This window comes from Oncorhynchus masou, unplaced genomic scaffold, assembly GCF_036934945.1.
Source record: "Oncorhynchus masou masou isolate Uvic2021 unplaced genomic scaffold, UVic_Omas_1.1 unplaced_scaffold_695, whole genome shotgun sequence".
Lineage (NCBI taxonomy): Eukaryota > Metazoa > Chordata > Actinopteri > Salmoniformes > Salmonidae > Oncorhynchus > Oncorhynchus masou.
In genome coordinates this window covers 360,180-382,679 of record NW_027013406.1, presented here as the reverse complement: position 1 = coordinate 382,679, position 22,500 = coordinate 360,180, and the positions used below count along the sequence as shown (strand labels likewise).

General features: G+C 45.9%; 1 protein-coding gene across 1 annotated transcript in view; it reads left to right on the top strand.

Moving 5' to 3' along the window:
* The window catches only part of LOC135536996 (D(4) dopamine receptor-like), a 21,812-nt gene extending 3,202 nt beyond the window's left edge, over positions 1–18,610 (top strand). Inside the window, exons 2-4 of the mRNA XM_064963207.1 lie at positions 4,461–4,573; positions 17,807–18,417; positions 18,558–18,610. Of these exons, the coding sequence (XP_064819279.1) occupies positions 4,461–4,573; positions 17,807–18,417; positions 18,558–18,610 (777 nt within the window). The remainder of the gene's footprint in view (positions 1–4,460; positions 4,574–17,806; positions 18,418–18,557) is intronic.
* The last annotated feature ends 3,890 nt before the right edge of the window (positions 18,611–22,500 follow it).

Below are 22,500 nucleotides of genomic sequence, written 5' to 3'. Positions count from 1 at the left end.
CAGACACAGAGAGAGAGAGAGAGAGAGAGAGAGAGGGTGGTTGGAGACAGACAGAGAGAGAGAGAGAGAGAGAGAGAGAGAGAGAGAAAGGGGAGAGTCTGGAGACAGACTTAGAGAATGAAGGGGCATATGGAGACAGACTGTATGGAGTCTGAGAGAGAGAAAGGGGTCGTATGGAGACTGTATGTCAGACAGACTGTCTGGAGACAGACTGTATGGAGACAGACTGTATGGAGACAGACTGAGTATGGAGACAGACAGAGAGAGAGAGAGAAAGGGGAGTATGGAGACAGACAGAGAGAGAGAGAAAGTCTCTAAGGGGAGAGTATGCAGACAGACAGAGAGAGAGAGAAAGGGGAGAGTATGGAGACAGACAGAGAGAGAGAGGATGCCTGGGAGAGATGGAGACAGACAGAGAGCCTAGAGAAAGGGGAGCGTATGGAGACAGACAAAGAGAGAGAAAGGGGAGAGTATGGAGACAGACAGACAGCCATTATCAGACAGAGAGAGAGAGAGAAAGGGAGTTGTATGGAGACAGACAGAGAGAGTAATGTATGGAGACAGACAGACAGAGAGAGAGAAAGGGTGTATGGAGACAGACAGAGAGAGAGAGAGAAAGGGGAGAGTATGGAGACAGACAGAGAGAGAGAGAAAGGGGAGCGTATGGAGACAGAGAGAGAGAGAGAAAGGGGAGAGTATGCAGAGAGTATGGAGACAGACTGTTAGAGAGAGAGAAAGGGGAGAGTATGGAGACAGACAGAGAGAGTTATTGGTTATGGAGACAGACAGACAGAGAGAGAGAAAGGGTTTGTGACAGACAGAGAAAGAGAAAGGGGGAGAGTATGGAGGCAGACAGAGAGAGAGGAAGGGGAGCATGGAGACAGACAGAGAGAGAGAAAGGGGGAGAGTATGGAGACAGACAGAGAGAGAGAGAGAGAAAGGGGAGAGTATGAGACAGACAGACAGAGAGAGAGAGAGAGAGAGAAAGGGGAGAGTATGGAGACAGACAGAGAGAGAGAGAGAAAGGGGAGAGTATGGAGACAGACAGAGAGAGAGAGAGAAAAGGGGAGAGTATGGAGACAGACAGAGAGAGAGAAAGGGGAGTGTATGGAGACAGACAGACAGAGAGAGAGAAAGGGGAGAGTATGGAGACAGACAGAGAGAGAGAGAGAAAGGGGAGAGTATGGAGACAGACAGAGAGAGAGAAAGGGGAGAGTATGGAGACAGACAGAGAGAGAGAGAGAGAAAGGGAGAGTATGGAGACAGACAGAGAGAGAGAGAGAAAGGGGAGAGTATGGAGACAGACAGACAGAGAGAGAGAAAGGGGAGAGTATGGAGACAGACAGAGAGAGAGAAAGGGGAGAGTATGGAGGCAGACAGAGAGAGGAAGGGGAGCGATGGAGACAGACAGAGAGAGAGAAAGGGGAGAGTATGGAGACAGACAGAGAGAGAGAGAGAGAGAAAGGGGAGAGTATGGAGACAGACAGACAGAGAGAGAGAGAGAGAAAGGGGAGAGTATGGAGACAGACAGACAGAGAGAAAGGGGAGAGTATACAGACAGACAGAGAGAGAGGGGAGAGTATGGAGACAGACAGACAGACAGAGAGAGAGAGAAAGGTGAGTGTATGGAGACAGACAGAGAGAGAGAGAAAGGGGAGAGTATGGAGACAGACAGAGAGAGAGAGAGAAAGGGGAGAGTATGGAGACAGAGAGAGAGAGAGAAAGTGGAGCGTATGGAGACAGAGAGATAGAGAAAGGGGAGAGTATGCAGACAGACAGAGAGAGAGAGAAAGGGGAGAGTATGGAGACAGACAGAGAGAGAGAGAGAGAGAGAAAGGGGAGAGTATGGAGACAGACAGAGAGAGAGAGAGAAAGGGGAGCGTATGGAGACAGACAGAGAAAGAGAAAGGGGAGAGTATGGAGACAGACAGAGAGAGAGAGAAAGGGGAGCGTATGGAGACAGACAGAGAAAGAGAAAGGGAGAGTATGGAGACAGACAGAGAGAGAGAGAAAGGGGAGAGTATGGAGACAGACAGACAGAGAGAGAGAGAAAGGGAGAGTATGGAGACAGACAGAGAGAGAAAGGGGAGCGTATGGAGACAGAGAGAGAGAGAGAGAAAGGGGAGAGTATGGAGACAGACAGAGAGAGAGAGAAAGGGAGAGTATGGAGACAGACAGAGAGAGAGGGGAGTGTATGAGAGACAGACAGAGAGATAGAAAGGGGAGAGTATGGAGACAGACAGGAGAGAGAGAGAAAGGGGAGAGTATGGAGACAGACAGAGAGAGAGGGGAGAGTATGGAGACAGACAGACAGAGGGGAGAGTATGGAGACAGACAGAGAGAGAGGAAGGGGAGCGTATGGAGACAGACAGAGAGAGAGAGAAAGGGGAGAGTATGGAGACAGACAGAGAGAGAGAGGAAGGGGAGCGTATGGAGACAGACAGAGAGAGAGAGAGAGAAAGGGGAGAGTATGGAGACAGACAGAGAGACAGAGAGAGATAAAGGGGAGAGTATGGAGACAGTGGAGACAGAGAGAGAAAGGGGAGAGTATGGAGACAGTGGAGACAGAGAGAGAGAAAGGGGAGAGTATGGAGACAGTGGAGACAGAGAGAGAAAGGGTAGAGTATGGAGACAGAGAGAGAAAAGGGAGAGTATGGAGACAGTGGAGACAGTATGGAGACAGTGGAGACAGAGAGAGAAAGGGGAGAGTATGGAGACAGTGGAGACAGAGAGAGAGAAAGGGGAGAGTATGGAGACAGTGGAGACAGAGAGAGAAAGGGGAGAGTATGGAGACAGTGGAGACAGAGAGAGAAAGGGGAGAGTATGGAGACAGTGGAGACAGAGAGAGAGAAAGGGGAGAATATGGAGACAGTGGAGACAGAGAGAGAGAAACGGGAGAGTATGGAGACAGTGGAGACAGAGAGAGAAAGGGAGAGTATGGAGACAGTGGAGACAGAGAGAGAAAAGGAGAGTATGGAGACAGTGGAGACAGAGAGAGAAAGGGGAGAGTATGGAGACAGTGGAGACAGAGAGAGAAAGGGGAGAGTATGGAGACAGTGGAGACAGAGAGAGAGAAAGGGGAGAGTATGGAGACAGTGGAGACAGAGAGAGAGAAAGGGGAGAGTATGGAGACAGAGAGAGACAGAAAGGGGAGAGTATGGAGACAGTGGAGACAGACAGAGAGAAAGGGGAGAATATGGAGACAGTGGAGACAGAGAGACAGAAACGGGAGAGTATGGAGACAGAGAGAGACAGAAAGGGGAGAGTATGGAGACAGTAGAGACAGACAGAGAGAGACAGAGAGACAGAGAGAGGTGATAGATAGAGAGAGGTGACAGACAAAGAGAGGTGATAGAAGCAGCACGACACATGGTTTCTGAGATTAATGATTTGACACCTGATCAACCGTACATAATCAATGTCCACACGTTTTTCATAGACATGATGCTGTGTGTTGTGTTCAGGTCCAGGGTGGTGTGTGGTCCCTGAACATGATGCTGTGTGTTGTGTTCAGGTCCAGGGTGGTGTGTGGTCCCTGAACATGATGCTGTGTGTTGTGTTCAGGTCCAGGGTGGTGTGTGGTCCCTGAACATGATGCTGTGTGTTGTGTTCAGTTCCAGGGTGGTGTGTGGTCCCTGAACATGATGCTGTGTGTTGTGTTCAGTTCCAGGGTGGTGTGTGGTCCCTGAACATGATGCTGTGTGTTGTGTTCAGTTCCAGGGTGGTGTGTGGTCCCTGAACATGATGCTGTGTGTTGTGTTCAGGTCCAGGGTGGTGTGTGGTCCCTGAACATGATGCTGTGTGTTGTGTTCAGTTCCAGGGTGGTGTGTGGTCCCTGAACATGATGCTGTGTGTTGTGTTCAGTTGGTGTGGTCCCTGAACATGATGCTGTGTGTTGTGTTCAGTTCCAGGGTGGTGTGTGGTCCCTGAACATGATGCTGTGTGTTGTGTTCAGTTCCAGGGTGGTGTGTGGTCCCTGAACATGATGCTGTGTGTTGTGTTCAGTTCCAGGGTGGTGTGTGGTCCCTGAACATGATGCTGTGTGTTGTGTTCAGTTCCAGGGTGGTGTGTGGTCCCTGAACATGATGCTGTGTGTTGTGTTCAGTTCCAGGGTGGTGTGTGGTCCCTGAACATGATGCTGAACATGATGTTGTGTTCAGTTCCAGGGTGGTGTGTGGTCCCTGAACATGATGCTGTGTGTTGTGTTCAGTTCCAGGGTGGTGTGTGGTCCCTGAACATGATGCTGTGTGTTGTGTTCAGGTCCAGGGTGGTGTGTGGTCCCTGAACATGATGCTGTGTGTTGTGTTCAGTTCCAGGGTGGTGTGTGGTCCCTGAACATGATGCTGTGTGTTGTGTTCAGTTCCAGGGTGGTGTGTGGTCCCTGAACATGATGCTGTGTGTTGTGTTCAGTTCCAGGGTGGTGTGTGGTCCCTGAACATGATGCTGTGTGTTGTGTTCAGTTCCAGGGTGGTGTGTGGTCCCTGAACATGATGCTGTGTGACGGTCTGATGTCCATGGATGTGATGCTGTGCACAGCCTCCATCTTCAACCTCTGTGCCATCAGCGTCGACAGGTCAGTCAGACACACACACACACACACACACACACACACACACACACACACACACACACACACACACACACAGACAGACAGACAGACAGACAGACAGACACAGACACAGACACACACACACACACACACACACACACACACACACACACACACACACACAGACAGACACACACACACACACAGACACACACACACACACACACACACACCGAACCCCAGGTCCCTCTACCATTATGGTTCGAGTCATCAGGTTTTCAGACAAGGTTCTCATGAGGCCAGAGAGGTTTTGGGATCCGACTCTGTTAGATGTAAATATGATGTTTATTTGGTGATTTACTTTGAACTGTGTGTTTCCTGTCCCAGGCTTCCTTGCTGTGTAATTATCAACAGTCCCAACTATCCACATCGTGTCCAGGGCTAACAATATCTGAAGCGTGAGCAGAAATACTTCAAAACGCTGCGTTGAGTCCGTCTAATGAACTGCTTCTTGAAACAGACAGACACGTTCCCCAACTGATGTTTGATGCATTGAAAATGTATAAATTACCATTCATAGCTAGTCAGGACGTAAAGCCCGAATCTCCCTAACAGACAGACACATCTCATCTTCTCCTTACTGAGTCTCTACTTCTAATGGTGTTGAACCCTCTACCTCCTGAGTCTCTACTTCTAATGGTGTTGACCCTTCTACCTCCTGAGTCTCTACTTCTAATGGTGTTGACCCTTCTACCTCCCGAGTCTCTACTTCTAATGGTGTTGACCCCTCTACCTACTAAGTCTCTACTTCTAATGGTGTTGACCCCTCTACCTCCTGAGTCTCTACTTCTAATGGTGTTGACCCTCTACCTGCTGAGTCTCTACTTCTAATGGTGTTGACCCCTCTACCTCCTGAGTCTCTACTTCTAATGGTGTTGACCCCTCTACCTCCTGAGTCTCTACTTCTAATGGTGTTGACCCCTCTACCTCCTGAGTCTCTACTTCTAATGGTGTTGACCCCTCTACCTCCTGAGTCTCTACTTCTAATGGTGTTGACCCCTCTACCTCCTGAGTCTCTACTTCTAATGGTGTTGACCCCTCTACCTACTAAGTCTCTCTACTTCTAATGGTGTTGACCCCTCTACCTCCTGAGTCTCTCTACTTCTAATGGTGTTAGATCCCTCTACCTCCTGAGTCTCTACTTCTAGTGGTGTTGACCCCTCTACCTCCTGAGTCTCTACTTCTAATGGTGTTGACCCCTCTACCTCCTGAGTCTCTACTTCTAATGGTGTTGACCCCTCTACCTACTAAGTCTCTACTTCTAATGGTGTTGACCCTTCTAATTCCTGAGTCTCTACTTCTAATGGTGTTGACCCCTCTACCTCCTGAGTCTCTCTACTTCTAATGGTGTAGACCCTTCTACCTCCTGAGTCTCTACTTCTAATGGTGTTGTCCCCTCTACCTACTAAGTCTCTACTTCTAATGGTGTTGACCTTTCTACCTCCTGAGTCTCTCTACTTCTAATGGTGTTGACCCTTCTACCTCCTGAGTCTCTCTACTTCTAATGGTGTTGACCCATCTACCTTCTGAGTCTCTACTTCTAATGGTGTTGACCCTTCTACCTCCTGAGTCTCTACTTCTAATGGTGTTGACCCTTCTACCTCCTGAGTCTCTACTTCTAATGGTGTTGAACCCTCTACCTCCTGAGTCTCTACTTCTAATGGTGTTGACCCTTCTACTTCCTGAGTCTCTACTTCTAATGGTGTTGACCCTTCTACCTCCTGAGTCTCTACTTCTAATGGTGTTGACCCCTCTACCTCCTGAGTCTCTACTTCTATTGGTGTTTACCCCTCTACCTCCTGAGTCTCTACTTCTAATGGTGTTGACTCTTCTACCTCCTGAGTCTCTACTTCTAATGGTGTTGACCCTTCTACCTCCTGAGTCTCTACTTCTAATGGTGTTGACCCCTCTACCTCCTGAGTCTCTACTTCTAATGGTGTTGACCCTTCTACCTCCTGAGTCTCTACTTCTAATGGTGTTGACCCTTCTACCTCCTGAGTCTCTACTTCTAATGGTGTTGTCCCTTCTACCTCCTGAGTCTCTCCACTTCTAATGGTGTTGACCCTTCTACCTCCTGAGTCTCTACTTCTAATGGTGTTGTCCCCTCTACCTCCTGAGTCTCTACTTCTAATGTTGTTGACCCCTCTACCTCCTGAGTCTCTCCACTTCTAATGGTGTTGACTCCTCTACCCCCTGAGTCTCTCTACTTCTAATGGTATTGACCCCTCTACCTCCTGAGTCTCTCCACTTCTAATGGTGTTGACCTCTCTACCTCCTGAGTCTCTCTACTTCTAATGGTGTTGACCCCTCTCCACTTCTAATGGTGTTGACCCCTCTACCTCCTGAGTCTCTACTTCTAATGGTGTTGACCCCTCTACCTCCTGAGTCTCTCTACTTCTAATGGTGTTGACCCCTCTACCTCCTGAGTCTCTACTTCTAATGGTGTTGACCCTTCTACCTCCTGAGTCTCTACTTCTAATGGTGTTGACCCTTCTACCTCCTGAGTCTCTACTTCTAATGGTGTTGACCCCTCTACCTCCTGAGTCTCTACTTCTAATGGTGTTGACCCCTCTACCTCCTGAGTCTCTACTTCTAATGGTGTTGACCCCTCTACCTCCTGAGTCTCTACTTCTAATGGTGTTGACCCCTCTACCTCCTGAGTCTCTACTTCTAATGGTGTTGACCCCTCTACCTCCTGAGTCTCTACTTCTAATGGTGTTGACCCCTCTATCTCCTGAGGCTCTACTTCTAATGGTGTTGACCCCTCTACCTCCTGAGTCTCCACCTAATGGTGTTGACCCCTCTACCTCCTGAGTCTCTACTTCTAATGGTGTTGACCCCTCTACCTCCTGAGTCTCTCTACTTCTAATGGTGTTGACCCCTCTACCTCCTGAGTCTCTACTTCTAATGGTGTTGACCCCTCTACCTCCTGAGTCTCTCTACTTCTAATGGTGTTAGATCCCTCTACCTCCTGAGTCTCTACTTCTAGTGGTGTTGACCCCTCTACCTCCTGAGTCTCTACTTCTAATGGTGTTGACCCCTCTACCTCCTGAGTCTCTACTTCTAATGGTGTTGACCCCTCTACCTCCTGAGTCTCTACTTCTAATGGTGTTGACCCTCTACCTCCTGAGTCTCTCCACTTCTAATGGTGTTGACTCCTCTACCTCCTGAGTCTCTACTTCTAATGGTGTTGACCCTCTACCCCCTGAGTCTACCTCTACTTCTAATGGTTTTGACCCCTCTACCTCCTGAGTCTCTACTTCTAATGGTGTTGACCCCCTCCTACCTCCTGAGTCTCTACTTCTAATGGTCTCTACCTCCTGAGTCTCTACTTCTAATGGTGTTGACCCTTCTACCTCCTGAGTCTCTACTTCTAATGGTGTTGACCCTCTACCTCCTGAGTCTCTACTTCTAATGTTGTTGACCCTTCTACTTCCTGAGTCTCTACTTCTAATGGTGTTGACCCCTCTACCTACTAAGTCTCTACTTCTAATGGTGTTAGATCCCTCTACCTCCTGAGTCTCTACTTCTAATGGTGGTGACCCCTCTACCCCCTGAGTCTCTACTTCTAATGGTGTTGACCCCTCTACCTCCTGAGTCTCTACTTCTAATGGTGTTGACCCCTCTACCTCCTGAGTCTCTACTTCTAATGGTGTTGACCCTTCTACCTCCTGAGTCTCTACTTCTAATGGTGTTGACCCTCTACCTCCTGAGTCTCTACTTCTAATGTTGTTGACCCTTCTACTTCCTGAGTCTCTACTTCTAATGGTGTTGACCCCTCTACCTACTAAGTCTCTCTACTTCTAATGGTGTTAGATCCCTCTACCTCCTGAGTCTCTACTTCTAATGGTGGTGACCCCTCTACCTCCTGAGTCTCCACTTCTAATGGTGTTGACCCCTCTACCTCCTGAGTCTCTACTTCTAATGGTGTTGACCCCTCTACCTCCTGAGTCTCTCTACTTCTAATGGTGTTGACCCTTCTACTTCCTGAGTCTCTACTTCTAATGGTGTTGACCCCTCTACCTCCTGAGTCTCTGCTTCTAATGGTGTTAGATCCCTCTACCTCCTGAGTCTCTACTTCTAATGGTGTTGACCCCTCTACCTCCTGAGTCTCTACTTCTAATGGTGTTGACCCCTCTACCTCCTGAGTCTCTACTTCTAATGGTGTTGACCCCTCTACCTCATGAGTCTCTACTTCTAATGGTGTTGACTCCTCTACCTCCTGAGTCTCTCTACTTCTAATGGTGTTGACCCCTCTACCTCCTGAGTCTCTACGTCTAATGGTGTTGACCCCTCTACCTCCTGAGTCTCTCTACTTCTAATGGTGTTGACCCCTCTACCTCCTGAGTCTCTACTTCTAATGGTGTTGACCCCTCTACCTCCTGAGTCTCTACTTCTAATGGTGTTGACCCCTCTACCTCCTGAGTCTCTACTTCTAATGGTGTTGACCCTTCTACCTCCTGAGTCTCTACTTCTAATGGTGTTGACCCCTCTACCTCCTGAGTCTCTACTTCTAATGGTGTTGACCCCTCTACCTCCTGAGTCTCTACTTCTAATGGTTTTGACCCCTCTACCTCCTGAGTCTCTACTTCTAATGGTGTTGACCCCTCTACCTCCTGAGTCTCTACTTCTAATGGTGTTGACCCCTCTATGTCCTGAGTCTCTACTTCTAATGGTGTTGACCCTTCTACCTCCTGAGTCTCTACTTCTAATGTTGTTGACCCCTCTTCCTCCTGAGTCTCTACTTCTAATGTTGTTGACCCTTCTACCTCCCGAGTCTCTACTTCTAATGGTGTTGACCCCTCTACCTACTAAGTCTCTCTACTTCTAATGGTGTTAGATCCCTCTACCTCCTGAGTCTCTACTTCTAATGGTGGTGACCCCTCTACCCCTGAGTACTAAGTGTCTCTACTTCTAATGGTGTTGACCCCTCTACCTCCTGAGTCTCTACTTCTAATGGTGTTGACCCTCTACCTCCTGAGTCTCTACTTCTAATGGTGTTGACCCTTCTACCTCCTGAGTCTCTACTTCTAATGGTGTTGACCCCTCTACCTCCTGAGTCTCTACTTCTAATGTTGTTGACCCTTCTACTTCCTGAGTCTCTACTTCTAATGGTGTTGACCCCTCTACCTACTAAGTCTCTACTTCTAATGGTGTTAGATCCCTCTACCTCCTGAGTCTCTACTTCTAATGGTGGTGACCCCTCTACCTCCTGAGTCTCCACTTCTAATGGTGTTGACCCCTCTACCTCCTGAGTCTCTACTTCTAATGGTGTTGACCCCTCTACCTCCTGAGTCTCTACTTCTAATGGTGTTGACCCTTCTACTTCCTGAGTCTCTACTTCTAATGGTGTTGACCCCTCTACCTACTAAGTCTCTCTACTTCTAATGGTGTTAGATCCTCATGGTGTTACCTCCTGAGTCTCTACTTCTAATGGTGTTGACCCCTCTACCCCTGAGTCTCTACTTCTAATGGTGTTGACCCCTCTACCTCCTGAGTCTCTACTTCTAATGGTGTTGACCCTCTACCTCCTGAGTCTCTACTTCTAATGGTGTTGACCCTCTACCTCCTGAGTCTCTCCACTTCTAATGGTGTTGACTCCTCTACCTCCTGAGTCTCTACTTCTAATGGTGTTGACCCCTCTACCCCCTGAGTCTCTCTACTTCTAATGGTTTTGACCCTCTACCTCCTGAGTCTCTACTTCTAATGGTGTTGACCCCTCTACCTCCTGAGTCTCTACTTCTAATGGTGTTGACCCTCTACCTCCTGAGTCTCTACTTCTAATGGTGTTGACCCTTCTACCTCCTGAGTCTCTACTTCTAATGGTGTTGACCCCTCTACCTCCTGAGTCTCTACTTCTAATGTTGTTGACCCTTCTACTTCCTGAGTCTCTACTTCTAATGGTGTTGACCCCTCTACCTACTAAGTCTCTACTTCTAATGGTGTTAGATCCCTCTACCTCCTGAGTCTCTACTTCTAATGGTGGTGACCCCTCTACCCCCTGAGTCTCTACTTCTAATGGTGTTGACCCCTCTACCTCCTGAGTCTCTACTTCTAATGGTGTTGACCCCTCTACCTCCTGAGTCTCTACTTCTAATGGTGTTGACCCTTCTACCTCCTGAGTCTCTACTTCTAATGGTGTTGACCCCTCTACCTCCTGAGTCTCTACTTCTAATGTTGTTGACCCTTCTACTTCCTGAGTCTCTACTTCTAATGGTGTTGACCCCTCTACCTACTAAGTCTCTCTACTTCTAATGGTGTTAGATCCCTCTACCTCCTGAGTCTCTACTTCTAATGGTGGTGACCCCTCTGACCCCCTGAGTCTCTACTTCTAATGGTGTTGACCCCTCTACATCCTGAATCTCTACTTCTAATGGTGTTGACCCCTCTATCTCCTGAGGCTCTACTTCTAATGGTGTTGACCCATCTACCTACTAAGTCTCTACTTCTAATGGTGTTGACCCCTCTACCTACTAAGTCTCTACTTCTAATGGTGTTGACCCCTCTACCTCCTGAGTCTCTACTTCTAATGGTGTTGACCCCTCTACCTCCTGAGTCTCTACTTCTAATGGTGTTGACCCATCTACCTACTAAGTCTCTACTTCTAATGGTGTTGACCCCTCTACCTCCTGAGTCTCTACTTCTAATGGTGTTGACCCCTCTACCTCCTGAGTCTCTACTTCTAATGGTGTTGACCCCTCTATCTCCTGAGTCTCTACTTCTAATGGTGTTGACCCATCTACCTACTAAGTCTCTACTTCTAATGGTGTTGACCCCTCTACCTCCTGAGTCTCTACTTCTAATGGTGTTGACCCCTCTACCTCCTGAGTCTCTACTTCTAATGGTGTTGACCCCTCTACCTCCTGAGTCTCTACTTCTAATGGCGTTGACCCCTCTACCTCCTGAGTCTCTACTTCTAATGGTGTTGACCCCTCTACCTCCTGAGTCTCTACTTCTAATGTTGTTGACCCCTCTACCTCCTGAGTCTCTACTTCTAATGGTGTTGACCCCTCTACCTCCTGAGTCTCTACTTCTAATGGTGTTGACCCCTCTACCTCCTGAGTCTCTACTTCTAATGGTGTTGACCCCTCTACCTCCTGAGTCTCTACTTCTAATGGTGTTGACCCTTCTACCGCACCTCTCCATAGCTCAGGGTCTGCTGTTGAGAGATAAATAAACACATTGTGTGAAATGTTGCAACATGGACAGAAAGATGGAAGGGGACCAAACTAAAAAGCATTACTTAGTTGGAGAAAAATAAGCCCCGGCATTGCAATGTCTGAAAGCCACCCACAGTGATTCTAAGAGATTTATAACATTTTAACATTTTGACCAAATTTGAGAGTATAAATATATTTACATAAATTAGTAAATTAATTGAATAATGTTTAGCCTCAGTCAATAGTGACCTGATGCAAATGCAAATTCACAACAGAAATAGACTGTTGACGAAACATGTATTCTTGTTTATTAACAGGAAAACACTCAAAATAAACAATAAACAAGCGTACATTTTTTTCCTTGTGTCAACAGTCTATTTCTGTTATGAATTTTCATTTGCATCAGGTCACTATTGACTTGTTTCATCGGGCTGAGAAACAACCAATTCATGACTTTCACTCAAATCCTGAATTTGTTTCAATAGAAATTCTGCACTACAGTTAAAATGAATCCAAGTGAAGGCATACTGTAGGTAAAGAGTCATACTGTAGGTAAAGAGTCATACTGTAGGTACAGGGTCATACTGCAGGTAAAGAGTCATACTGCAGGTAAAGGGTCATACTGCAGGTAAAGGGTTATACTGCAGGTAAAGGGTCATACTGTAGGTAAAGAGTCATACTGTAGGTAAAGGTCATACTGCAGGTAAAGGTCATACTGCAGGTAAAGAGTCATATTGCAGGTAAAGGGTCATACTGCAGGTAAAGGTCATACTGTAGGTAAAGGTCATACTGTAGGTAAAGGTCATACTGTAGGTAAAGGTCATACTGTAGGTAAAGGGTCATACTGCAGGTAAAGGGTCATACTGCAGGTAAAGGTCATACTGCAGGTAAAGAGTCATACTGTAGGTAAAGGTTCATACTGCAGGTAAAGGGTCATACTGTAGGTAAAGGGTCATACTGTAGGTAAAGGGTCATACTGCAGGTAAAGGTCATACTGTAGGTAAAGGTCATAATGTAAGTAATGGTCATACTGCAGGTAAAGGGTCATACTGTAGGTAAAGGTCATAATGTAAGTAATGGTCATACTGTAGGTAATGGGTCATACTGCAGGTAAAGGTCATACTGTAGGTAAAGGGTCATACTGCAGGTAAAGAGTCATACTGTAGGTAAAGGGTCATACTGCAGGTAAAGGTCATACTGTAGGTAAAGGTCATACTGTAGGTAAAGGGTCATACTGCAGGTAAAGGTCATACTGCAGGTAAAGGTCATACTGCAGGTAAAGGTCATACTGTAGGTAAAGGGTCATACTGCAGGTAAAGGGTCATACTGTAGGTAAAGGGTCATACTGCAGGTAAAGGTCATACTGTAGGTAAAGGTCATACTGCAGGTAAAGGGTCATACTGTAGGTAAAGGTCATACTGTAGGTAAAGGTCATACTGTAGGTAGAGTCTCTAGAAGATTTTACATTCAATGATCGTGATAGGTGTTTTTTAAATATATATATATATATACTTCTATTTACATTAGTTGATTGCACTAGTTGAAAGTCGCTCTGCATAAGAACCTCTCCTAAATGACTAAGATGTTAATTGTAATATAAAATGTGTCTCTCCCTCTGTGCGGCTCCACCTTGCCATCTGGGAGGCTTGGTGGACATGGTCAGTGGTGTAAATATACTTTCAAGTACTACTTAAGTAGTTTTGGGAGGTATCTGTGCTTTACTTTTCATATTTTTGACAACTTTTACTTTTACTTCACTACATTCCTGAAGAAAATAATGTTATTTTTTCCCTGACACCCAAAAGTACTAGTTACATATCGAATGTTAAACCAGGACCGGTCACTCACCTTTCAATATAAAGCGTTGTCATCCCTACTGCCTCTTATCCGGCAGACTCACTAAACACAAATACTGGTTTTGTAAAATTATGTTTATTTGTTGGAGTGAGCCCCTTGCTGTCAAAAAAATAAATAAATACATTTGTGCCGTCTGGTTTGCTTAATATAAGGAATTTGATGTACAGAGTTTAGTTTGACTTTTTACTTCATAACATTTGAGTACCAATTACTTTGAGACTTTTACTCAAGTATTGTTTGACTGGATGACTTTCACTAAGGACTTGAGTCATTTTCTGTGTTTGTACTTTTACTCAAGTATGAGAATGTAGTACTTTTCCCACCACCTGACAAAGGTCAAAGGTCCCTTGTGTCGTTTGAAATGGGTCCCCTGTGTCGTGATCACTAAACAGTCTCCCTCTCCCCTCCATGATCATCCCTGTGTCCATCCCTCAGAAAGACCGCAGGAACTGTAGTTTGAGGTCCCATGTGATCACTAAAGATCACCTTGTGATTTTCTCTCTCTCTCTCTCTCTCTCTCTCTCTCTCTCTCTCTCTCTTTCTCTCTCTCTCTCTTTCTCTCTCTCTCTCTCTCTCTCTCTCTCTCTCTCTCTCTTTCATTTTCAATTCAAGGGGTTTTATTGGCATGGAAACATATGTTTACATTGCCAAAGCAAGTGAAATAGATAATAAATCAAAGTCAAATACATAATACAAATTACCAGTAAACATTACACTCACAAAAGTTCCAGAAGAATACAGACATTTCAAATGTTATATTATGTCTATATACAGTGTTGTAATGATGTGCAAATAGTTAAAGTACAAAAGGGAAAATAAATAAACATAAATATGGGTTGTATTTACAATGGTGTTTGTTCTTCACTGGTTGCCCTTTTCTTGTGGCAACAGGTCACAAACCTTGCTGCTGTCATGTGCGCTGTGGTATTTCACCCTGTAGATATGTGTGTTTATCAAAATTGGATTTGTTTTCGAATTCTTTGTGGATCTGTGTAATCTGAGGGAAATATGTCTCTCTAATATGGTCATACATTGGGCAGGAGGTTAGGAAGTGCAGCTCAGTTTCCACCTCATTTTGTGGTCAGTGAGCACATAGCCTGTCTTCTCTTGAGAGCCATGTCTGCCTACGGCGGCCTTTGTCAATAGCAGTGTGTTATGCTCCTGAGTCTGTACGTAGTCAAAGCTTTCCTTAAGTTTGGGTCAGTCACCGTGGTCAGGTATTCTTCCTGACACATGGGCTCCCTCTCCGGCCTTGAGGTCACCAGGCTGCTCTTTATGTCGCACACCTGTCACCATCGTTACGCACACCTGTCACCATCGTTACGCGCACCTGTCACCATCGTTACGCGCACCTGTCACCATCGTTACGCGCACCTGTCACCATCGTTACGCGCACCTGTCACCATCGTTACGCGCACCTGTCACCATCGTTACGCGCACCTGTCACCATCGTTACGCGCACCTGTCACCATCTGTTACCCCGCACCTGTCACCATCGTTACGCACACCTGTCACCATCGTTACGCACACCTGTCACCATCGTTACCATCGTTACGCGCACCTGTTACCATCGTTACGCGCACCTGTCACCATCGTTACGCGCACCTGTCACCATCGTTACGCGCACCTGTCACCATCGTTACGCGCACCTGTCACCATCGTTACGCGCACCTGTCACCATCGTTACGCGCACCTGTCACCATCGTTACGCGCACCTGTTACCATCGTTACGCACACCTTTCACCATCGTTACGCACACCTGTCACCATCGGTACACGCACCTGTCACCATCGTTACGCGCACCTGTCAGACTCCATCACCTCCCTGATTACCTTCCTTATATATGTCACTCCCTTTGGTTCCTTCCCTATATATGTCTCTCCCTTTGGTTCCTTCCCTATATATGTCTCTCCCTTTGGTTCCTTCCCTATATATGTCACTCCCTTTGGTTCCTTCCCTATACATGTCAGTCCCTTTGGTTCCTTCCCTATATATGTCCCTCCCTTTGGTTCCTTCCCTATATATGTCACTCCCTTTGGTTCCTACTTTGGTTCCTTATATATGTCACTCCCTTTGGTTCCTTCCCTATATATGTCCCTCCCTTTGGTTCCTTCCCTATATATGTCTCTCCCTTTGGTTCCTTCCCTATACACTCCCTTTGGTTCCTTCCCTATATATGTCACTCCCTTTGGTTCCTTCCCTTAATATGTCTCTCCCTTTGTTCCTTCCCCTATATATGTCACTCCCTTTGGTTCCTTCCCTATATATGTCACTCCCTTTGGTTCCTTCCCTTAATATGTCTCTCCCTTTGGTTCCTTCCCTATATATGTCACTCCCTTTGGTTCCTTCCCTATATGTGTCCCTCCCTTTGGTTCCTTCCCTATATATGTCCCTCCCTTTGGTTCCTTCCCTATATATGTCCCTCCCTTTGGTTCCTTCCCCAGGCGTTAATGTTTCTGTTCCAGTGCCATGTCTGTGTGTTGTTTGTGTTTCTTGTTTTGTATTTAGTTGCATTTATTTATTGAAACACTCACTCCCTGAACTTGCTTCCCGACTCTCAGCGTACTCATTACTCTGCCACTGTGTACTCTCTGTTTAGGGCCATAATAGCATTCTAGTTTGCTCTGTTTTTTTGGTAATTTCTTTCCAATGTGTTAAGTAATTATCTTTTTGTTTTCGCATGATTTGGTTTGGGTCTAATTGTGTTGCTGTCCTGGGGCTCGGTGGGGTGTGTTTGTGAATAGATCCCCAGGATCAGCTTGCTTAGGGACTCTTCTCCAGGTTTATCTCTCTGTAGGTGATGGCTTTGTTATGGAAGGTTTGGGAATCGCTTCCTTTTAGGTGGTTGTAGAATTTTCCTTTTCTGGATTTTGATAATTAGTGGTTATCGGCCTAATTCTGCTCTGCATGCATTATTTGGTGTTCTACGTTGTACAAGGAGGATATTTTTGCAGAATTCTGCATGCAGAGTCTCAATTTGGTGTTTGTCCCATTTTGTGAAGTCTTGGTTGGTGAGCGGACCCCAGACCTCACAACCATAAAGGGCAATGGGCTCTATGACTGATTCAAGTATTTTTAGCCAGATCCTAATTGGTATGTCAAATTTTATGCTCCTTTTGATGGCATAGAATGCCCTTCTTGCCTTGTCTCTCAGATCGTTCACAGCTTTGTGGAAGTTACCTGTGGCGCTGATGTTTAGGCCAAGGTATGTATAGTTTTTTGTGTGCTCGAGGGCAATGATGTCTAGATGGAATTTGTATTTGTGGTCCTAGCAACTGGACCTTTTTTGGAACACCATTATTTTGGACTTACTGAGATTTACTGTCAGGGCCCAGGTCTAACAGAATCTGTGTAGAAGATCTAGGTGCTGTTGTAGGCCCTCCTTGGTTGGTGACAGAAGCACCAGATCATCAGCAAACAGTAGACATTTGACTTCAGATTCTAGTAGGTTGAGGCCGGGTGCTGCAGACTGTTGCCTCGCCAATTTGTTCATATATATGTTGAAGAGGGTGGGGCTTAAGCTGCATCCCTGTCTCACCCCCGGCCCTGTGGAAAGAAATTGTAGTTTTTTGCCAATTTTAACTACGCACTTGTTTGTGTACATGGATACATGGATTTTATAATGTCGGATGTTTTTCCCCCAACACCACTTTCCATTCATTTGTACAACCCTCACGCCAAATTGAGTCAAGCTTTTTGAAATCAACAAAGTACGAGAGAACTTTACACGTTTGTTTGTAAATTAGGGTGTGCAGGGTGAATACGTGGTCTGTCGTACGGTAATTTGGTATTAAAAAAAAAGCCCATTTGTAGTTTGCTCAGTACATTATTTTTGCTGAGGAAATGTACACATTGGTGTTAATGATAATGCAGAGGATTTTCCCAAGGTCGCTGTTGATGCATATCCCACGGTAGTTATTGGGGTCAAATTTGTCTCCACTTTTGTGGATTGGGGTGATCAGTCCTTGGTTCCTAATATTGGGAGAGATACCAGAGCTGAGGATGATGTTAAAGAGTTTAATAATAGCCAAATTGAGTTTGTGGTCTGTATATTTCATCATTTCATTTAGGAAACCATCAACACCACAGGCCTTTTTGGGTTGGAGGGGTTTGTATTTTGTCCTGTAGTTCATTCCATGTAAATGTAATTCTCTCTCCTTCCCCCCCCCCCTTCCCTCAGGTTCATTGCTGTGTCAATCCCTCTGAACTACAACAGGAAGCACGTTGACCAGCGTCAGATCATCCTGCTGTCAGGCACCTGGCTCATAGCCCTGGCCGTGGCCTCTCCGGTCATGTTGGGTATCAACAACATCCCACACCGGGACCCCACCGAGTGTAAACTGGAAGATGACAACTACGTGGTTTACTCTTCTGTCTGCTCCTTCTTCATCCCCTGTCCCATCATGCTCCTCCTCTACTTCGGCATGTTCCAGGGCCTGAAGAGGTGGGAGGAGGCGCGCAAGGCCAAGCTGAGGAACAGCATCCAGACATGCAGGAAGCTTCAGCATGCAGCCGCAGCCGCCGCCATGCCGACCTCAGGGACCATCCCCGGGCCGCTGCCCATGCCCCTGCCCAGGATCATCGAGAGGGACCTGGCTCAGGCCCGGCTGGGGCTGGAGGATACCGATGACTATCTGCAGCCGGACTGCCCCCCGTTCCCCTCGGCGTACAGGGAGAGGATCAGCTCCGTGCCGTCTATCTCCTACCAGCAGAAGCCGCCGCAGAAGAGGAAGCGAGCCAAGATCAACGGCAGGGAGAGGAAGGCCATGAGGGTGCTTCCTGTTGTGGTGGGTAAGTGCCACAGATTAAAGTTACAGACTTGTCAAAAAGTTGTCAAAAAACTCACAAAAGGCTTCCCTGACTCGTCAAAAAAACGATTAAGTTCCCCTCAAACCTGTCAAAAACTTACAAAGGTTTCCTTCAAACTTCAGAGTCAGAGTCCTATGAGTCCAGAATCAAGTTTCAAGTGTTTGTGACTGATTGAAGTCGCCATCTGCTTCTCCCCCTTTCTCTTTTCTACTGAGGGCTCATAGGGTAGGTTCTACTGAGGGCTCATAGGGTAGGTTCTACTGAGGGCTCATAGGGTAGGTTCTACTGAGGGCTCATAGGGTAGGTTCTACTGAGGCCTCATAGGGTAGGTTCTACTGAGGCCTCATAGGGTAGGTTCTACTGAGGGCTCATAGGGTAGGTTCTACTGAGGGCTCATAGGGTAGGTTCTACTGAGGGCTCATAGGGTAGGTTCTACTGAGGCCTCATAGGGTAGGTTCTACTGAGGCCTCATAGGGTAGGTTCTACTGAGGCCTCATAGGGTAGGTTCTACTGAGGCCTCATAGGGTAGGTTCTACTGAGGGCTCATAGGGTAGGTTCTACTGAGGGCTCATAGGGTAGGTTCTACTGAGGCCTCATAGGGTAGGTTCTACTGAGGGCTCATAGGGTAGGTTCTACTGAGGGCTCATAGGGTAGGTTCTACTGAGGGCACATAGGGTAGGTTCTACTGAGGGCTCATAGGGTAGGTTCTACTGAGGGCTCATAGGGTAGGTTCTACTGAGGCCTCATAGGGTAGGTTCTACTGAGGGCTCATAGGGTAGGTTCTGACTGGTTGTGATCAGACTTGGGTCAAATGCATGTTTTGGGTACATACTGTATAAACCCCTTATGGCCGGCCTCAAAGCACACATTGCCTTCTCCAAAGGCTTAAATAAAATAAAAAAATGAAATATATAATTAAAACACACACGTTGGGAGCCCTAAAAGCTAGACGAGGCAGTCACTATCAGATAGTACTGGGAACCGGTTCTCCAGTTACAATGACAGGCTACATTTAGAAAATGGGTGAAAGTATTGTGTTTCCAGCTTCTGATTCACTGACCTGCTTAATGGATGATAATGTTCATCAAACCAGGACCTGGAAATGGATAGAAATGTTAAATCATGAGATGAAGTGATGAAAAGGATAAAATACCCAGCAGGCCGAGCTGGTTGAAAGGATGTCATCCAGTTTGACCCACTGGGAGAGTATTGTGTTTCGGGCCTCTCTGGAGTCACACTGACCTGGACATTGATTCAGGGGCCGTAACGGTCTAAATGGAAATGATGCAGTGATATACCTAGGGGGAATTCTCTATCTCTCTCTCATTTCTGAACTTATTCACTTTTGGCCACGGCGTCATCGTTCATGAATAATTTGAGGCGGTTGAGTCGTTTTCTCAGTGTCAGGCTGACGAGGTGCATTTTTTATGAAACATGCACTATGTTTGAGTGGTGGATGCTGGTGGCGCATCCTTCATCTTCATCGGTGAGAGAAAAACAAAGCCTTCTAGAAAAATGTGCTGTGTCCTGCGGCGCTGTCATGGCTTCCTGATCTGTCACAATGAACTGCTGCACACTTTCAAAAAGGCTTTCAAAAAGAGCTTATTCGGCTGTGTCCTAATAGGAGAACTCTTCTGAAGAACCTGTCCTAATAGGAGAACTCTTCTGAAGAACCTGTCCTAATAGGAGAACTCTTCTGAAGAACCTGTCCTAATAGGAGAACTCTTCTGAAGAACCTGTCCTAATAGGAGAACTCTTCTGAAGAACCTGTCCTAATAGGAGAACTCTTCTGAAGAACCTGTCCTAATAGGAGGACTCTTCTGAAGAACCTGTCCTAATAGGAGAACTCTTCTGAAGAATCTGTCCTAATAGGAGAACTCTTCTGAAGAACCTGTCCTAATAGGAAAACTCTTCTGAAGAACCTGTCCTAATAGGAGAACTCTTCTGAAGAACCTGTCCTAATAGGAGAACTCTTCTGGAGAACCTGTCCTAATAGGATAACTCTTCTGAAGAACCTGTCCTAATAGGTGGACTCTTCTGAAGAACCTGTCCTAATAGGAGAACTCTTCTGAAGAACCTGTCCTAATAGGAGGACTCTTCTGAAGAACCTGTCCTAATAGGAGAACACTTCTGAAGAACCTGTCCTAATAGGATAACTCTTCTGAAGAACCTGTCCTAATAGGATAACTCTTCTGAAGAACCTGTCCTAATAGGATAACTCTTCTGAAGAACCTGTCCTAATAGGAGAACTCTTCTGAAGAACCTGTCCTAATAGGAGGACTCTTCTGAAGAACCTGTCCTAATAGGAGAACAATTCTGAAGAACCTGTCCTAATAGGATAACTCTTCTGAAGAACCTGTCCTAATAGGATAACTCTTCTGAAGAACCTGTCCTAATAGGATAACTCTTCTGAAGAACCTGTCCTAATAGGAGGACTCTTCTGAAGAACCTGTCCTAATAGGAGAACTCTTCTGAAGAACCTGTCCTAATAGGAGAACTCTTCTGAAGAACCTGTCCTAATAGGAGGACTCTTCTGAAGAACCTGTCCTAATAGGATAACTCTTCTGAAGAACCTGTCCTAATAGGATAACTCTTCTGAAGAACCTGTCCTAATAGGATAACTCTTCTGAAGAACCTGTCCTAGTAGGATAACTCTTCTGAATAACCTGTCCTAATAGGATAACTCTTCTGAAGAACCTGTCCTAATAGGAGGACTCTTCTGAAGAACCTGTCCTAATAGGAGAACTCTTCTGAAGAACCTGTCCTAATAGGAGGACTCTTCTGAAGAACCTGTCCTAATAGGAGGACACTTCTGAAGAACCTGTCCTAATAGGAGGACACTTCTGAAGAACCTGTCCTAATAGGATAACTCTTCTGAAGAACCTGTCCTAATAGGATAACTCTTCTGGAGAACCTGTCCTAATAGGATAACTCTTCTGAAGAACCTGTCCTAATAGGATAACTCTTCTGAAGAACCTGTCCTAATAGGATAACTCTTCTGAAGAACCTGTCCTAATAGGAGGACACTTCTGAAGAACCTGTCCTAATAGGATAACTCTTCTGAAGAACCTGTCCTAATAGGATAACTCTTCTGAAGAACCTGTCCTAATAGGATAACTCTTCTGAAGAACCTGTCCTAATAGGATAACTCTTCTGAAGAACCTGTCCTAATAGGATAACTCTTCTGAAGAACCTGTCCTAATAGGATAACTCTTCTGAAGAACCTGTCCTAATAGGATAACTCTTCTGAAGAACCTGTCCTAATAGGAGGACTCTTCTGAAGAACCCGTCCTAATAGGAGAACTCTTCTGAAGAACCTGTCCTAATAGGAGAACTCTTCTGAAGAACCTGTCCTTATAGGAGAACTCTTCTGAAGAACCTGTCCTAATAGGAGAACCCTTCTGAAGAACCTGTCCTAATAGGAGAACTCTTCTGAAGAACCTGTCCTAATAGGAGAACTCTTCTGAAGAACCTTTTGCTCGCTGTTTGGGGTTTTAGGCTGGGTTTCTGTACAGCAGTTTGAGATATCAGCTGATATACGAAGGGCTATATAAAATACATTTTATTTGATTTGATTTTTGGGTTCCGGGTAGAACCCTCTGTGAAAAAGGGTTCTACACGGAACCCAAAGGGTTCTGCTTGGAAAAGGACAACCAAATATCCTTTTTTTAGGTAGAACTGTAAGTGTGGTGTGCCTACTGCCATGAGCTACTTTTATTTTTAAATGATTAATGAGAGAAACAACCTTTCTAATGTACAATGAATGCTACAGTGTTGACAGCAGATACACAGCTTGTTTAGTGTTGACAGCAGAACAGCTTGTTAGGAAAATACAGAATGTGTTGACAGCAGATACACAGCTTGTTAGGAAAATACAGAATGCTACAGTGTTGACAGCAGATACACAGCTTGTTAGGAAAATACAGAATGCTACAGTGTTGACAGCAGATACACAGCTTGTTAGGAAAATACAGAATGCTACAGTGTTGACAGCAGATACACAGCTTGTTAGGAAAAAAAATACAGAATGCTACAGTGTTGACAGCAGATACACAGCTTGTTAGG